The 16,831-nt window shown below is 44.9% G+C and overlaps 1 protein-coding gene across 1 annotated transcript in view; it reads left to right on the plus strand.

Moving 5' to 3' along the window:
• The first annotated feature begins 551 nt into the window (after positions 1–551).
• The window catches only part of GALT (galactose-1-phosphate uridylyltransferase), a 42,030-nt gene continuing 25,750 nt past the window's right edge, over positions 552–16,831 (plus strand). The window contains exons 1-2 of the mRNA XM_072155228.1: positions 552–690; positions 10,292–10,461. Coding sequence (XP_072011329.1) covers positions 663–690; positions 10,292–10,461 — 198 coding nt within the window. The 5' untranslated portion in view covers positions 552–662. The remainder of the gene's footprint in view (positions 691–10,291; positions 10,462–16,831) is intronic.

Genomic DNA, 16,831 nt, shown 5'->3' on the forward strand with positions numbered 1-16,831 from the left:
TAGATGGGGAAATACAGCACCACTACTACTACTCCTATCCTGGATAGATGGGAAAATACAGCACCACTACTACTCCTATCCTGGATAGATGGGAAAATACAGCACTACTACTACTCCTATCCTGGATAGATGGGAAAATACAGCACCACTACTACTCCTATCCTGGATAGATGGGAAAATACAGCACCACTACTACTCCTATCCTGGATAGATGGGAAAATACAGCACTACTACTCCTATCCTGGATATATGGGAAAATACAGCACTACTACTACTCCTATGCTGGATATATGGGAAAATACAGCACCACTACTACTCCTATCCTGGATAGATGGGAAAATACTCTACCACTACTACTCCTATCCTGGATAGATGGGAAAATACTCTACCACTACTACTCCTATCCTGGATAGAGGGGAAAATACAGCACTACTACTACTCCTATCCTGGATATATGGGGAAATACAGCACCACTACTACTACTCCTATCCTGGATAGATGGGAAAATACTCTACCACTACTACTCCTATCCTGGATAGATTGGAACATACTGCATTGAGTCACTTCCTAGCTCTGCACTGTATTCACGGCCCCGCCTCCCATTATGTCACATGACCAAAATCACATGACCTACTTCTGCCTGAAGTGCAGAGCTGCAAGTCATGGAGCCTTCTACATTCACTCCCAGCGGTAAGAACCTACACGTGTTACATAGGACTGCAGGACACATCTACTACATGATCTGTACTCAGGGATATCACTGTGTTATCTGTGGTGTTACATAGGACTGCAGGACACATCTACTACATGATCTGTACTCAGAGATATCACTGTGTTATCTGTGCTGTTACATAGGACTGCAGGACACATCTACTACATGATCTGTACTCAGAGATATCACTGTGTTATCTGTGCTGTTACATAGGACTGCAGGACACATCTACTACATGATCTGTACTCAGAGATATCACTGTGTTATCTGTGCTGTTACATAGGACTGCAGGACACATCTACTACATGATCTGTACTCAGAGATATCACTGTGTTATCTGTGGTGTTACATAGGACTGCAGGACACATCTACTACATGATCTGTACTCAGAGATATCACTGTGTTATCTGTGGTGTTACATAGGACTGCAGGACACTACTACATGATCTGTACTCAGAGAGATATCACTGTGTTATCTGTGGTGTTACATAGGACTGCAGGATACATCTACTACATGATCTGTACTCAGAGATATCACTGTGTTATCTGTGGTGTTACATGGGACTGCAGGACACATCTACTACATGATCTGTACTCAGAGATATCACTGTGTTATCTGTGGTGTTACATAGGACTGCAGGACACATCTACTACATGATCTGTACTCAGAGATATCACTGTGTTATCTGTGGTGTTACATAGGACTGCAGGACACATCTACTACATGATCTGTACTCAGAGATATCACTGTGTTATCTGTGGTGTTACATAGGACTGCAGGACACTACTACATGATCTGTACTCAGAGATATCACTGTGTTATCTGTGGTGTTACATAGGACTGCAGGACACATCTACTACATGATCTGTACTCAGAGATATCACTGTGTTATCTGTGGTGTTACATAGGACTGCAGGACACATCTACTACATGATCTGTACTCAGAGATATCACTGTGTTATCTGTGGTGTTACATAGGACTGCAGGACACTACTACATGATCTGTACTCAGAGATATCACTGTGTTATCTGTGGTGTTACATAGGACTGCAGGACACATCTACTACATGATCTGTACTCAGAGATATCACTGTGTTATCTGTGGTGTTACATAGGACTGCAGGACACATCTACTACATGATCTGTACTCAGAGATATCACTGTGTTATCTGGTGTTACATAGGACTGCAGGTCACATCTACTACATGATCTGTACTCAGAGATATCACTGTGTTATCTGTGCTGTTACATAGGACTGCAGGACACATCTACTACATGATCTGTACTCAGAGATATCACTGTGTTATCTGTGGTGTTACATAGGACTGCAGGACACATCTACTACATGATCTGTACTCAGAGATATCACTGTGTTATCTGTGGTGTTACATAGGACTGCAGGACACATCTACTATATGATCTGTACTCAGAGATATCACTGTGTTATCTGTGGTGTTACATAGGACTGCAGGATACATCTACTACATGATCTGTACTCAGAGATATCACTGTGTTATCTGTGGTGTTACATGGGACTGCAGGACACATCTACTACATGATCTGTACTCAGAGATATCACTGTGTTATCTGTGGTGTTACATAGGACTGCAGGATACATCTACTACATGATCTGTACTCAGAGATATCACTGTGTTATCTGTGGTGTTACATAGGACTGCAGGACACATCTACTACATGATCTGTACTCAGAGATATCACTGTGTTATCTGTGCTGTTACATAGGACTGCAGGACACATCTACTACATGATCTGTACTCAGAGATATCACTGTGTTATCTGTGGTGTTACATGGGACTGCAGGACACATCTACTACATGATCTGTACTCAGAGATATCACTGTGTTATCTGTGGTGTTACATAGGACTGCAGGACACATCTACTACATGATCTGTACTCAGAGAGATATCACTGTGTTATCTGTGGTGTTACATAGGACTGCAGGACACATCTACTACATGATCTGTACTCAGAGATATCACTGTGTTATCTGTGGTGTTACATAGGACTGCAGGACACATCTACTACATGATCTGTACTCAGAGATATCACTGTGTTATCTGTGGTGTTACATAGGACTGCAGGACACATCTACTACATGATCTGTACTCAGAGATATCACTGTGTTATCTGTGGTGTTACATAGGACTGCAGGACACATCTACTACATGATCTGTACTCAGAGATATCACTGTGTTATCTGGTGTTACATAGGACTGCAGGTCACATCTACTACATGATCTGTACTCAGAGATATCACTGTGTTATCTGTGCTGTTACATAGGACTGCAGGACACATCTACTACATGATCTGTACTCAGAGATATCACTGTGTTATCTGTGGTGTTACATAGGACTGCAGGACACATCTACTACATGATCTGTACTCAGAGATATTACTGTGTTATCTGTGGTGTTACATAGGACTGCAGGACACATCTACTATATGATCTGTACTCAGAGATATCACTGTGTTATCTGTGGTGTTACATAGGACTGCAGGACACATCTACTACATGATCTGTACTCACAGATATCACTGTGTTATCTGTGGTGTTACATGGGACTGCAGGACACATCTACTACATGATCTGTACTCAGAGATATCACTGTGTTATCTGTGCTGTTACATAGGACTGCAGGACACATCTACTACATGATCTGTACTCAGAGATATCACTGTGTTATCTGTGGTGTTACATGGGACTGCAGGACACATCTACTACATGATCTGTACTCAGAGATATCACTGTGTTATCTGTGATGTTACATAGGACTGCAGGACACATCTACTACATGATCTGTGCTCAGAGATATCACTGTGTTATCTGTGGTGTTACATAGGACTGCAGGACACATCTACTACATGATCTGTACTCAGAGAGATATCACTGTGTTATCTGTGGTGTTACATAGGACTGCAGGACACATCTACTACATGATCTGTACTCAGAGATATCACTGTGTTATCTGTGGTGTTACATAGGACTGCAGGACACATCTACTACATGATCTGTACTCAGAGAGATATCACTGTGTTATCTGTGGTGTTACATAGGACTGCAGGACACATCTACTACATGATCTGTACTCAGAGATATCACTGTGTTATCTGTGGGGTTACATGGGACTGCAGGTCACATCTATTACATGACCTGTACTCAGAGATATCACTGTGTTATCTGTGGTGTTACATAGGACTGCAGGACACATCTACTACATGATCTGTACTCAGAGATATCACTGTGTTATCTGTGGGGTTACATGGGACTGCAGGTCACATCTATTACATGACCTGTACTCAGAGATATCACTGTGTTATCTGTGGTGTTACATAGGACTGCAGGACACTACTACATGACCTGTACTCAGAGATATCACTGTGTTATCTGTGGTGTTACATAGGACTGCAGGACACATCTACTACATGATCTGTACTCAGAGATATCACTGTGTTATCTGTGCTGTTACATAGGACTGCAGGACACATCTACTACATGATCTGTACTCGGAGATATCACTGTGTTATCTGTGCTGTTACATAGGACTGCAGGACACATCTACTATATGATCTGTACTCAGAGATATCACTGTGTTATCTGTGGTGTTACATAGGACTGCAGGACACATCTACTACATGATCTGTACTCAGAGATATCATTGTGTTATCTGTGGTGTTACATAGGACTGCAGGACACATCTACTACATGATCTGTACTCAGAGATATCACTGTGTTATCTGTGGTGTTACATAGGACTGCAGGACACATCTACTACATGATCTGTACTCAGAGATATCACTGTGTTATCTGTGGTGTTACATGGGACTGCAGGACACATCTACTACATGATCTGTACTCAGAGATATCACTGTGTTATCTGTGGTGTTACATAGGACTGCAGGACACATCTACTACATGATCTGTACTCAGATATCACTGTGTTATCTGTGGTGTTACATAGGACTGCAGGATACATCTACTACATGATCTGTACTCAGAGATATCACTGTGTTATCTGTGGTGTTACATAGGACTGCAGGACACTACTACATGACCTGTACTCAGAGATATCACTGTGTTATCTGTGGTGTTACATAGGACTGCAGGACACATCTACTACATGATCTGTACTCAGAGATATCACTGTGTTATCTGTGGTGTTACATAGGACTGCAGGTCACATCTACTACATGATCTGTACTCACAGATATCACTGTGTTATCTGTGGTGTTACATAGGACTGCAGGTCACATCTACTACATGATCTGTACTCAGAGATATCACTGTGTTATCTGTGGTGTTACATAGGACTGCAGGACACATCTACTACATGATCTGTACTCACAGATATCACTGTGTTATCTGTGGTGTTACATGGGACTGCAGGACACATCTACTACATGATCTGTACTCAGAGATATCACTGTGTTATCTGTGGTGTTACATAGGACTGCAGGACACATCTACTACATGATCTGTACTCAGAGATATCACTGTGTTATCTGTGGTGTTACATAGGACTGCAGGACACATCCACTACATGATCTGTACTCAGAGATATCACTGTGTTATCTGTGGTGTTACATAGGACTGCAGGTCACATCTACTACATGATCTGTACTCAGAGAGATATCACTGTGTTATCTGTGGTGTTACATAGGACTGCAGGACACATCTACTACATGATCTGTACTCAGAGATATCACTGTGTTATCTGTGGTGTTACATAGGACTGCAGGACACATCTACTACATGATCTGTACTCAGAGATATCACTGTGTTATCTGTGGTGTTACATGGGACTGCAGGACACATCTACTACATGATCTGTACTCAGAGATATCACTGTGTTATCTGTGGTGTTACATAGGACTGCAGGACACATCTACTACATGATCTGTACTGAGAGATATCACTGTGTTATCTGTGGTGTTACATAGGACTGCAGGACACATCTACTACATGATCTGTACTCAGAGATATCACTGTGTTATCTGTGGTGTTACATAGGACTGCAGGACACATCTACTACATGATCTGTACTCAGAGATATCACTGTGTTATCTGTGGTGTTACATAGGACTGCAGGACACATCTACTACATGATCTGTACTCAGAGATATCACTGTGTTATCTTTGGTGTTACATAGGACTGCAGGACACTACTACATGATCTGTACTCAGAGATATCACTGTGTTATCTGCGGTGTTACATAGGACTGCAGGACACATCTACTACATGATCTGTACTCGGAGATATCACTGTGTTATCTGTGCTGTTACATAGGACTGCAGGACACATCTACTATATGATCTGTACTCAGAGATATCACTGTGTTATCTGTGGTGTTACATAGGACTGCAGGACACATCTACTACATGATCTGTACTCAGAGATATCACTGTGTTATCTGTGGTGTTACATAGGACTGCAGGACACATCTACTACATGATCTGTACTGAGAGATATCACTGTGTTATCTGTGGTGTTACATAGGACTGCAGGACACATCTACTACATGATCTGTACTCAGAGATATCACTGTGTTATCTGTGGTGTTACATAGGACTGCAGGACACATCTACTACATGATCTGTACTCAGAGATATCACTGTGTTATCTTTGGTGTTACATAGGACTGCAGGACACTACTACATGATCTGTACTCAGAGATATCACTGTGTTATCTGCGGTGTTACATAGGACTGCAGGACACATCTACTACATGATCTGTACTCGGAGATATCACTGTGTTATCTGTGCTGTTACATAGGACTGCAGGACACATCTACTACATGATCTGTACTCAGAGATATCACTGTGTTATCTGTGCTGTTACATAGGACTGCAGGACACATCTACTACATGATCTGTACTCAGAGCTATCACTGTGTTATCTGTGGTGTTACATAGGACTGCAGGACACTACTACATGACCTGTACTCAGAGATATCACTGTGTTATCTGTGGTGTTACATAGGACAGCAGGACACATCTACTACATGATCTGTACTCAGAGATATCACTGTGTTATCTGTGGTGTTACATAGGACTGCAGGTCACATCTACTACATGATCTGTACTCACAGATATCACTGTGTTATCTGTGGTGTTACATAGGACTGCAGGACACATCTACTACATGATCTGTACTCACAGATATCACTGTGTTATCTGTGGTGTTACATGGGACTGCAGGACACATCTACTACATGATCTGTACTCACAGATATCACTGTGTTATCTGTGGTGTTACATAGGACTGCAGGACACATCTACTACATGATCTGTACTCAGAGATATCACTGTGTTATCTGTGGTGTTACATAGGACTGCAGGACACATCCACTACATGATCTGTACTCAGAGATATCACTGTGTTATCTGTGGTGTTACATAGGACTGCAGGACACTACTACATGATCTGTACTCAGAGATATCACTGTGTTATCTGTAGTGTTACATAGGACTGCAGGACACTACTACATGATCTGTACTCAGAGATATCACTGTGTTATCTGTGGTGTTACATAGGACTGCAGGACACATCTACTACACTACATGATCTGTACTCAGAGATATCACTGTGTTATCTGTGGTGTTACATAGGACTGCAGGACACATCTACTACATGATCTGTACTCAGAGATATCACTGTGTTATCTGTGGTGTTACATAGGACTGCAGGACACATCTACTACATGATCTGTACTCAGAGATATCACTGTGTTATCTGTGGTGTTACATAGGACTGCAGGACACATCTACTACATGATCTGTACTCAGAGATATCACTGTGTTATCTGTGGTGTTACATAGGACTGCAGGACACTACTACATGATCTGTACTCAGAGATATCACTGTGTTATCTGTAGTGTTACATAGGACTGCAGGACACATCTACTACATGATCTGTACTCAGAGATATCACTGTGTTATCTGTGGTGTTACATGGGACTGCAGGACACATCTACTACATGATCTGTACTCAGAGATATCACTGTGTTATCTGTGGTGTTACATAGGACTGCAGGACACATCTACTACATGATCTGTACTCAGAGATATCACTGTGTTATCTGTGGTGTTACATAGGACTGCAGGTCACATCTACTACATGATCTGTACTCAGAGATATCACTGTGTTATCTGTGGTGTTACATGGGACTGCAGGACACATCTACTACATGATCTGTACTCAGAGATATCACTGTGTTATCTGTGGTGTTACATAGGACTGCAGGACACATCTACTACATGATCTGTACTCAGAGATATCACTGTGTTATCTGTGGTGTTACATAGGACTGCAGGTCACATCTACTACATGATCTGTACTCAGAGATATCACTGTGTTATCTGTGGTGTTACATAGGACTGCAGGGCACATCTACTACATGATCTGTACTCAGAGATATCACTGTGTTATCTGTGGTGTTACATAGGACTGCAGGACACATCTACTACATGATCTGTACTCAGAGATATCACTGTGTTATCTGTGGTGTTACATAGGACTGCAGGACACATCTACTACATGATCTGTACTCAGAGATATCACTGTGTTATCTGTGGTGTTACATAGGACTGCAGGACACATCTACTACATGATCTGTACTCAGAGATATCACTGTGTTATCTGTGGTGTTACATAGGACTGCAGGACACATCTACTACATGATCTGTACTCAGAGATATCACTGTGTTATCTGTGGTGTTACATAGGACTGCAGGACACATCTACTACATGATCTGTACTCAGAGATATCACTGTGTTATCTGTGGTGTTACATAGGACTGCAGGACACATCTACTACATGATCTGTACTCAGAGATATCACTGTGTTATCTGTGGTGTTACATAGGACTGCAGGACACATCTACTACATGATCTGTACTCAGAGATATCACTGTGTTATCTGTGGTGTTACATAGGACTGCAGGACACATCTACTACATGATCTGTACTCAGAGATATCACTGTGTTATCTGTGGTGTTACATAGGACTGCAGGACACTACTACATGATCTGTACTCAGAGATATCACTGTGTTATCTGTAGTGTTACATAGGACTGCAGGACACATCTACTACATGATCTGTACTCAGAGATATCACTGTGTTATCTGTGGTGTTACATGGGACTGCAGGACACATCTACTACATGATCTGTACTCAGAGATATCACTGTGTTATCTGTGGTGTTACATAGGACTGCAGGACACATCTACTACATGATCTGTACTCAGAGATATCACTGTGTTATCTGTGGTGTTACATGGGACTGCAGGACACATCTACTACATGATCTGTACTCAGAGATATCACTGTGTTATCTGTGGTGTTACATAGGACTGCAGGACACATCTACTACATGATCTGTACTCAGAGATATCACTGTGTTATCTGTGGTGTTACATAGGACTGCAGGACACATCTACTACATGATCTGTACTCCGAGATATCACTGTGTTATCTGTGGTGTTACATAGGACTGCAGGACACATCTACTACATGATCTGTACTCAGAGATATCACTGTGTTATCTGTGCTGTTACATAGGACTGCAGGACACATCTACTACATGATCTGTACTCAGAGATATCACTGTGTTATCTGCGGTGTTACATAGGACTGCAGGACACATCTACTACATGATCTGTACTCAGAGATATCACTGTGTTATCTGTGGTGTTACATGGGACTGCAGGACACATCTACTACATGATCTGTACTCAGAGATATCACTGTGTTATCTTTGGTGTTACATAGGACTGCAGGACACTACTACATGATCTGTACTCAGAGATATCACTGTGTTATCTGTGGTGTTACATAGGACTGCAGGACACATCTACTACATGATCTGTACTCAGAGATATCACTGTGTTATCTGTGGTGTTACATAGGACTGCAGGACACATCTACTACATGATCTGTACTCAGAGATATCACTGTGTTATCTGCGGTGTTACATAGGACTGCAGGACACATCTACTACATGATCTGTACTCAGAGATATCACTGTGTTATCTGTGGTGTTACATGGGACTGCAGGACACATCTACTACATGATCTGTACTCAGAGATATCACTGTGTTATCTGTGCTGTTACATAGGACTGCAGGGCACATCTACTACATGATCTGTACTCAGAGATATCACTGTGTTATCTGTGGTGTTACATAGGACTGCAGGACACATCTACTACATGATCTGTACTCAGAGATATCACTGTGTTATCTGTGGTGTTACATAGGACTGCAGGACACATCTACTACATGATCTGTACTCAGAGATATCACTGTGTTATCTGTGGTGTTACATGGGACTGCAGGTGACATCTACTACATGATCTGTACTCAGAGATATAACTGTGTTATCTGTGGTGTTACATAGGACTGCAGGACACTACTACATGATCTGTACTCAGAGATATCACTGTGTTATCTGTGGTGTTACATGGGACTGCAGGACACATCTACTACATGATCTGTACTCCGAGATATCACTGTGTTATCTGTGGTGTTACATGGGACTGCTTCCTTCCTGCAGAGCACCAGCACGTCCGGTACAATCCCCTCCATGATGATTGGGTTCTGGTGTCTGCACATCGGATGGGGCGGCCCTGGCAGGGGCAGCTGGAGAAACCTCCACAGGAAGATATTCCCAGACATGACCCAAAGAACCCGCTGTGTCCCGGAGCCCAGAGAGCGGGGGGGCAGGTAATGTGGTGCTGGCGGTAGGTGTGGGGGTAAATTTAGGGTATTTTGTTATTGTAACTCTCTCATACTGGACCAGAAAGGCTGCATCATAGTCGCCAGATATTGTGTGCTCTCCAAATGTACTGGATCGTGGCTGGAGGTGATGGTACCAGAACTGTCACACTGGGGCACATTTACTAAGGGTCCTGCGGGCGCGATTTCGTCGGGTTTTCCCGAATATTTCCAATTTGCGCTGAATTGCCCCAGGTTTTGGCGCACGCAATCGGATTGTGGCGCATTGGCGCTGCAACAGAAATCAGGGGCGTGGCCGTCGGACAACCCAAAGGATTCGGACAAACCGCGGAATTTAAAAAAAGAAGGTGAACTCCGGCGGACCTCAGCGCAGCAGCGACACCTGCTGGATATCGCTGAACAAACTACTAGGTCAGTGTCATGTACCAAAAACCAATCACTAATAAAGATAAAACATAGAAATATTTATTGGTATACTCTAAAAACACATAAAAGGCACTCCCAAAATGTGCCATCCTATCTCTGTAAAAATAAGACAGAGTAATCCTCCTCACTAATGCCTAAATGTCTGGCAAACACATGGACAAAGTGCAGATAGTACAGGTCAGTATACAACAATGGAAGATAAACATACTAGCTGAATGGAAATGTGAATATTATAGATAAATATCACCCAAGTCCATGTGTGTAAGGAGGAGAAAATGTCCCCACGCGTGCTCTCTGCAGCCAGTGTTATGTATTATCCCTGGAGAGATGTGTAATCAGACCTCACACTGCTGTGCTCTGTGCTCTCTGCAGCCAGTGTTATTTATTGTCCCTGGAGAGATGTGTAATCAGACCTCACACTGCTGTGCTCTGTGCTCTCTGCAGCCAGTGTTATGTATTATCCCTGGAGAGATGTGTAATCAGACCTCACACTGCTGTGCTCTGTGCTCTCTGCAGCCAGTGTTATGTACTGTCCCTGGAGAGATTTGTAATCAGACCTCACACTGCTGTGCTCTGTGCTCCCTGTAGCCAGTGTTATGTACTGTCCCTGGAGAGATGTGTAATCAGACCTCACACTGCTGTGCTCTGTGCTCTCTGCAGCCAGTGTTATGTATTGTCCCTGGAGAGATGTGTAATCAGACCTCACACTGCTGTGCTCTGTGCTCTGCAGCCAGTGTTATGTATTGTCCCTGGAGAGATTTGTAATCATCCCTCACACTGCTGTGCTCTGTGCTCTCTGCAGCCAGTGTTATGTATTGTCCCTGGAGAGATTTGTAATCATCCCTCACACTGCTGTGCTCTGTGCTCTCTGCAGCCAGTGTTATGTATTGTCCCTGGAGAGATGTGTAATCAGACCTCACACTGCTGTGCTCTGTGCTCTGCAGCCAGTGTTATGTATTGTCCCTGGAGAGATGTGTAATCAGACCTCACACTGCTGTGCTCTGTGCTCTCTGCAGCCAGTGTTATGTACTGTCCCCTGGAGAGATGTGTAATCAGACCTCACACTGCTGTGCTCTGTGCTCTCTGCAGCCAGTGTTATGTATTGTCCCTGGAGAGATGTGTAATCAGACCTCACACTGCTGTGCTCTGTGCTCTCTGCAGCCAGTGTTATGTACTGTCCCTGGAGAGATGTGTAATCAGACCTCACACTGCTGTGCTCTGTGCTCTCTGCAGCCAGTGTTATGTATTGTCCCTGGAGAGATGTGTAATCAGACCTGACACTGCTGTGCTCTGTGCTCTCTGCAGCCAGTGTTATGTATTGTCCCTGGAGAGATGTGTAATCAGACCTCACACTGCTGTGCTCTGTGCTCTCTGCAGCCAGTGTTATGTATTGTCCCTGGAGAGATGTGTAATCAGACCTCACACTGCTGTGCTCTCTGCAGCCAGTGTTATGTATTGTCCCTGGAGAGATGTGTAATCAGACCTCACACTGCTGTGCTCTGTGCTCTCTGCAGCCAGTGTTATGTATTGTCCCTGGAGAGATGTGTAATCAGACCTCACACTGCTGTGCTCTGTGCTCTCTGCAGCCAGTGTTATGTATTGTCCCTGGAGAGATGTGTAATCAGACCTCACACTGCTGTGCTCTGTGCTCTCTGCAGCCAGTGTTATGTATTGTCCCTGGAGAGATGTGTAATCAGACCTCACACTGCTGTGCTCTGTGCTCTCTGCAGCCAGTGTCATGTATTGTCCCTGGAGAGATGTGTAATCAGACCTCACTCTGCTGTGCTCTGTGCTCTCTGCAGCCAGTGTCATGTATTGTCCCTGGAGAGATGTGTAATCAGACCTCACACTGCTGTGCTCTGTGCTCTCTGCAGCCAGTGTCATGTATTGTCCCTGGAGAGATGTGTAATCAGACCTCACTCTGCTGTGCTCTGTGCTCTCTGCAGCCAGTGTCATGTATTGTCCCTGGAGAGATGTGTAATCAGACCTCACACTGCTGTGCTCTGTGCTCTCTGCAGCCAGTGTCATGTATTGTCCCTGGAGAGATGTGTAATCAGACCTCACTCTGCTGTGCTCGGTGCTCTCTGCAGCCAGTGTCATGTATTGTCCCTGGAGAGATGTGTAATCAGACCTCACACTGCTGTGCTCTGTGCTCTCTGCAGCCAGTGTTATGTATTGTCCCTGGAGAGATGTGTAATCAGACCTCACACTGCTGTGCTCTGTGCTCTCTGCAGCCAGTGTTATGTACTGTCCCTGGAGAGATGTGTAATCAGACCTCACACTGCTGTGCTCTGTGCTCTCTGCAGCCAGTGTTATGTATTGTCCCTGTAGAGATGTGTAATCAGACCTCACACTGCTGTGCTCTGTGCTCTCTGCAGCCAGTGTTATGTATTGTCCCTGGAGAGATGTGTAATCAGACCTCACACTGCTGTGCTCTGTGCTCCCTGCAGCCAGTGTTATGTATTGTCCCTGGAGAGATGTGTAATCAGACCTCACACTGCTGTGCTCTGTGCTCTCTGCAGCCAGTGTTATGTATTATCCCTGGAGAGATGTGTAATCAGACCTCACACTGCTGTGCTCTGTACTCTCTGCAGCCAGTGTTATGTATTGTCCCTGGAGAGATGTGTAATCAGACCTCACACTGCTGTGCTCTGTGCTCCCTGCAGCCAGTGTTATGTATTGTCCCTGGAGAGATGTGTAATCAGACCTCACACTGCTGTGCTCTGTGCTCTCTGCAGCCAGTGTTAGGTATTGTCCCTGGAGAGATGTGTAATCAGACCTCACACTGCTGTGCTCTGTGCTCTCTGCAGCCAGTGTTATGTACTGTCCCTGGAGAGATGTGTAATCAGACCTCACACTGCTGTGCTCTGTGCTCTCTGCAGCCAGTGTTATGTATTGTCCCTGGAGAGATGTGTAATCAGACCTCACACTGCTGTGCTCTGTGCTCTCTGCAGCCAGTGTTATGTATTGTCCCTGGAGAGATGTGTAATCAGACCTCACACTGCTGTGCTCTGTGCTCTCTGCAGCCAGTGTTATGTATTGTCCCTGGAGAGATGTGTCCTCACACTGCTGTGCTCTGTGCTCTCTGCAGCCAGTGTTATGTATTGTCCCTGGAGAGATGTGTAATCAGACCTCACACTTCTGTGCTCTGTGCTCTCTGCAGCCAGTGTGATATATTTTCCCTGGAGAGATGTGTAATCAGACCTGACACTGCTATGCCCTGTGCTCTCTGCAGCCAGTGTTATGTATTGTCCCTGGAGAAATGTGTAATCAGACCTCACACTGCTGTGCTCTGTGCTCTCTGCAGCCAGTGTTATGTATTGTACCTGGAGAGATGTGTAATCAGACCTCACACTGCTGTGCTCTGTGCTCTCTGCAGCCAGTGTTATGTATTGTACCTGGAGAGATGTGTAATCAGACCTCACACTGCTGTGCTCTGTGCTCTCTGCAGCCAGTGTTATGTATTGTCCCTGGAGAGATGTGTAATCAGACCTCACACTGCTGTGCTCTGTGCTCTCTGCAGCCAGTGTTATGTATTCTCCCTGGAGAGATGTGTAATCATACCTCACACTGCTGTGCTCTGTGCTCTTTGCAGTCAGTGTTATGTAATGTCCCTGGAGAGATGTGTAATCATACCTCACACTGCTGTGCTCTATGCTCTCTGCAGCCAGTGTTATGTATTGTCCCTGGAGAGATGTGTAATCATATCTCACACTGCTGTGCTCTGTGCTCTCTGCAGCCAGTGTTATGTACTGTCCCTGGAGAGATGTGTAATCAGACCTCACACTGCTGTGCTCTGTGCTCTCTGCAGCCAGTGTTATGTATTGTCCCTGGAGAGATGTGTAATCAGACCTCACACTGCTGTGCTCTGTGCTCTCTGCAGCCAGTGTTATGTATTGTACCTGGAGAGATGTGTAATCAGACCTCACACTGCTGTGCTCTGTGCTCTCTGCAGCCAGTGTTATGTATTGTCCCTGGAGAGATGTGTAATCAGACCTCACACTGCTGTGCTCTGTGCTCTCTGCAGCCAGTGTTATGTATTCTCCCTGGAGAGATGTGTAATCAGACCTCACACTGCTGTGCTCTGTGCTCTTTGCAGTCAGTGTTATGTAATGTCCCTGGAGAGATGTGTAATCAGACCTCACACTGCTGTGCTCTGTGCTCTCTGCAGCCAGTGTTATGTATTGTCCCTGGAGAGATGTGTAATCAGACCTCACACTGCTGTGCTCTGTGCTCTCTGCAGCCAGTGTTATGTACTGTCCCTGGAGAGATGTGTAATCAGACCTCACACTGCTGTGCTCTGTGCTCTCTGCAGCCAGTGTTATGTATTCTCCCTGGAGAGATGTGTAATCAGACCTCACACTGCTGTGCTCTGTGCTCTCTGCAGCCAGTGTTATGTATTGTCCCTGGAGAGATGTGTAATCAGACCTCACACTGCTGTGCTCTGTGCTCCCTGCAGCCAGTGTTATGTATTGTCCCTGGAGAGATGTGTAATCAGACCTCACACTGCTGTGCTCTGTGCTCTCTGCAGCCAGTGTTATGTATTATCCCTGGAGAGATGTGTAATCAGACCTCACACTGCTGTGCTCTGTGCTCCCTGCAGCCAGTGTTATGTATTGTCCCTGGAGAGATGTGTAATCAGACCTCACACTGCTGTGCTCTGTGCTCTCTGCAGCCAGTGTTATGTATTGTCCCTGGAGAGATGTGTAATCAGACCTCACACTGCTGTGCTCTGTGCTCTCTGCAGCCAGTGTTATGTACTGTCCCTGGAGAGATGTGTAATCAGACCTGACACTGCTATGCCCTGTGCTCTCTGCAGCCAGTGTTATGTATTGTCCCTGGAGAGATGTGTAATCAGACCTCACACTGCTGTGCTCTGTGCTCTCTGCAGCCAGTGTTATGTATTGTACCTGGAGAGATGTGTAATCAGACCTCACACTGCTGTGCTCTGTGCTCTCTGCAGCCAGTGTTATGTATTGTCCCTGGAGAGATGTGTAATCAGACCTCACACTGCTGTGCTCTGTGCTCTCTGCAGCCAGTGTTATGTATTGTACCTGGAGAGATGTGTAATCAGACCTCACACTGCTGTGCTCTGTGCTCTTTGCAGTCAGTGTTATGTAATGTCCCTGGAGAGATGTGTAATCATACCTCACACTGCTGTGCTCTATGCTCTCTGCAGCCAGTGTTATGTATTGTCCCTGGAGAGATGTGTAATCATATCTCACACTGCTGTGCTCTGTGCTCTCTGCAGCCAGTGTTATGTACTGTCCCTGGAGAGATGTGTAATCAGACCTCACACTGCTGTGCTCTGTGCTCTCTGCAGCCAGTGTTATGTATTGTCCCTGGAGAGATGTGTAATCATATCTCACACTGCTGTGCTCTGTGCTCTCTGCAGCCAGTGTTATGTACTGTCCCTGGAGAGATGTATAATCATACCTCACACTGCTGTGCTCTGTGCTCTCTGCAGCCAGTGTTATGTATTGTCCCTGGAGAGATGTGTAATCAGACCTCACACTGCTGTGCTCTGTGCTCTCTGCAGCCAGTGTTATGTATTGTACCTGGAGAGATGTGTAATCAGACCTCACACTGCTGTGCTCTGTGCTCTCTGCAGCCAGTGTTATGTATTGTCCCTGGAGAGATGTGTAATCAGACCTCACACTGCTGTGCTCTGTGCTCTCTGCAGCCAGTGTTATGTATTCTCCCTGGAGAGATGTGTAATCAGACCTCACACTGCTGTGCTCTGTGCTCTCTGCAGCCAGTGTTATGTATTGTCCCTGGAGAGATGTGTAATCAGACCTCACACTGCTGTGCTCTGTGCTCTCTGCAGCCAGTGTTATGTATTGTCCCTGGAGAGATGTGTAATCAGACCTCACACTGCTGTGCTCTGTGCTCTTTGCAGTCAGTGTTATGTAATGTCCCTGGAGAGATGTGT

This window comes from Engystomops pustulosus, chromosome 1 (genome assembly GCF_040894005.1).
Source record: "Engystomops pustulosus chromosome 1, aEngPut4.maternal, whole genome shotgun sequence".
NCBI lineage: Eukaryota > Metazoa > Chordata > Amphibia > Anura > Leptodactylidae > Engystomops > Engystomops pustulosus.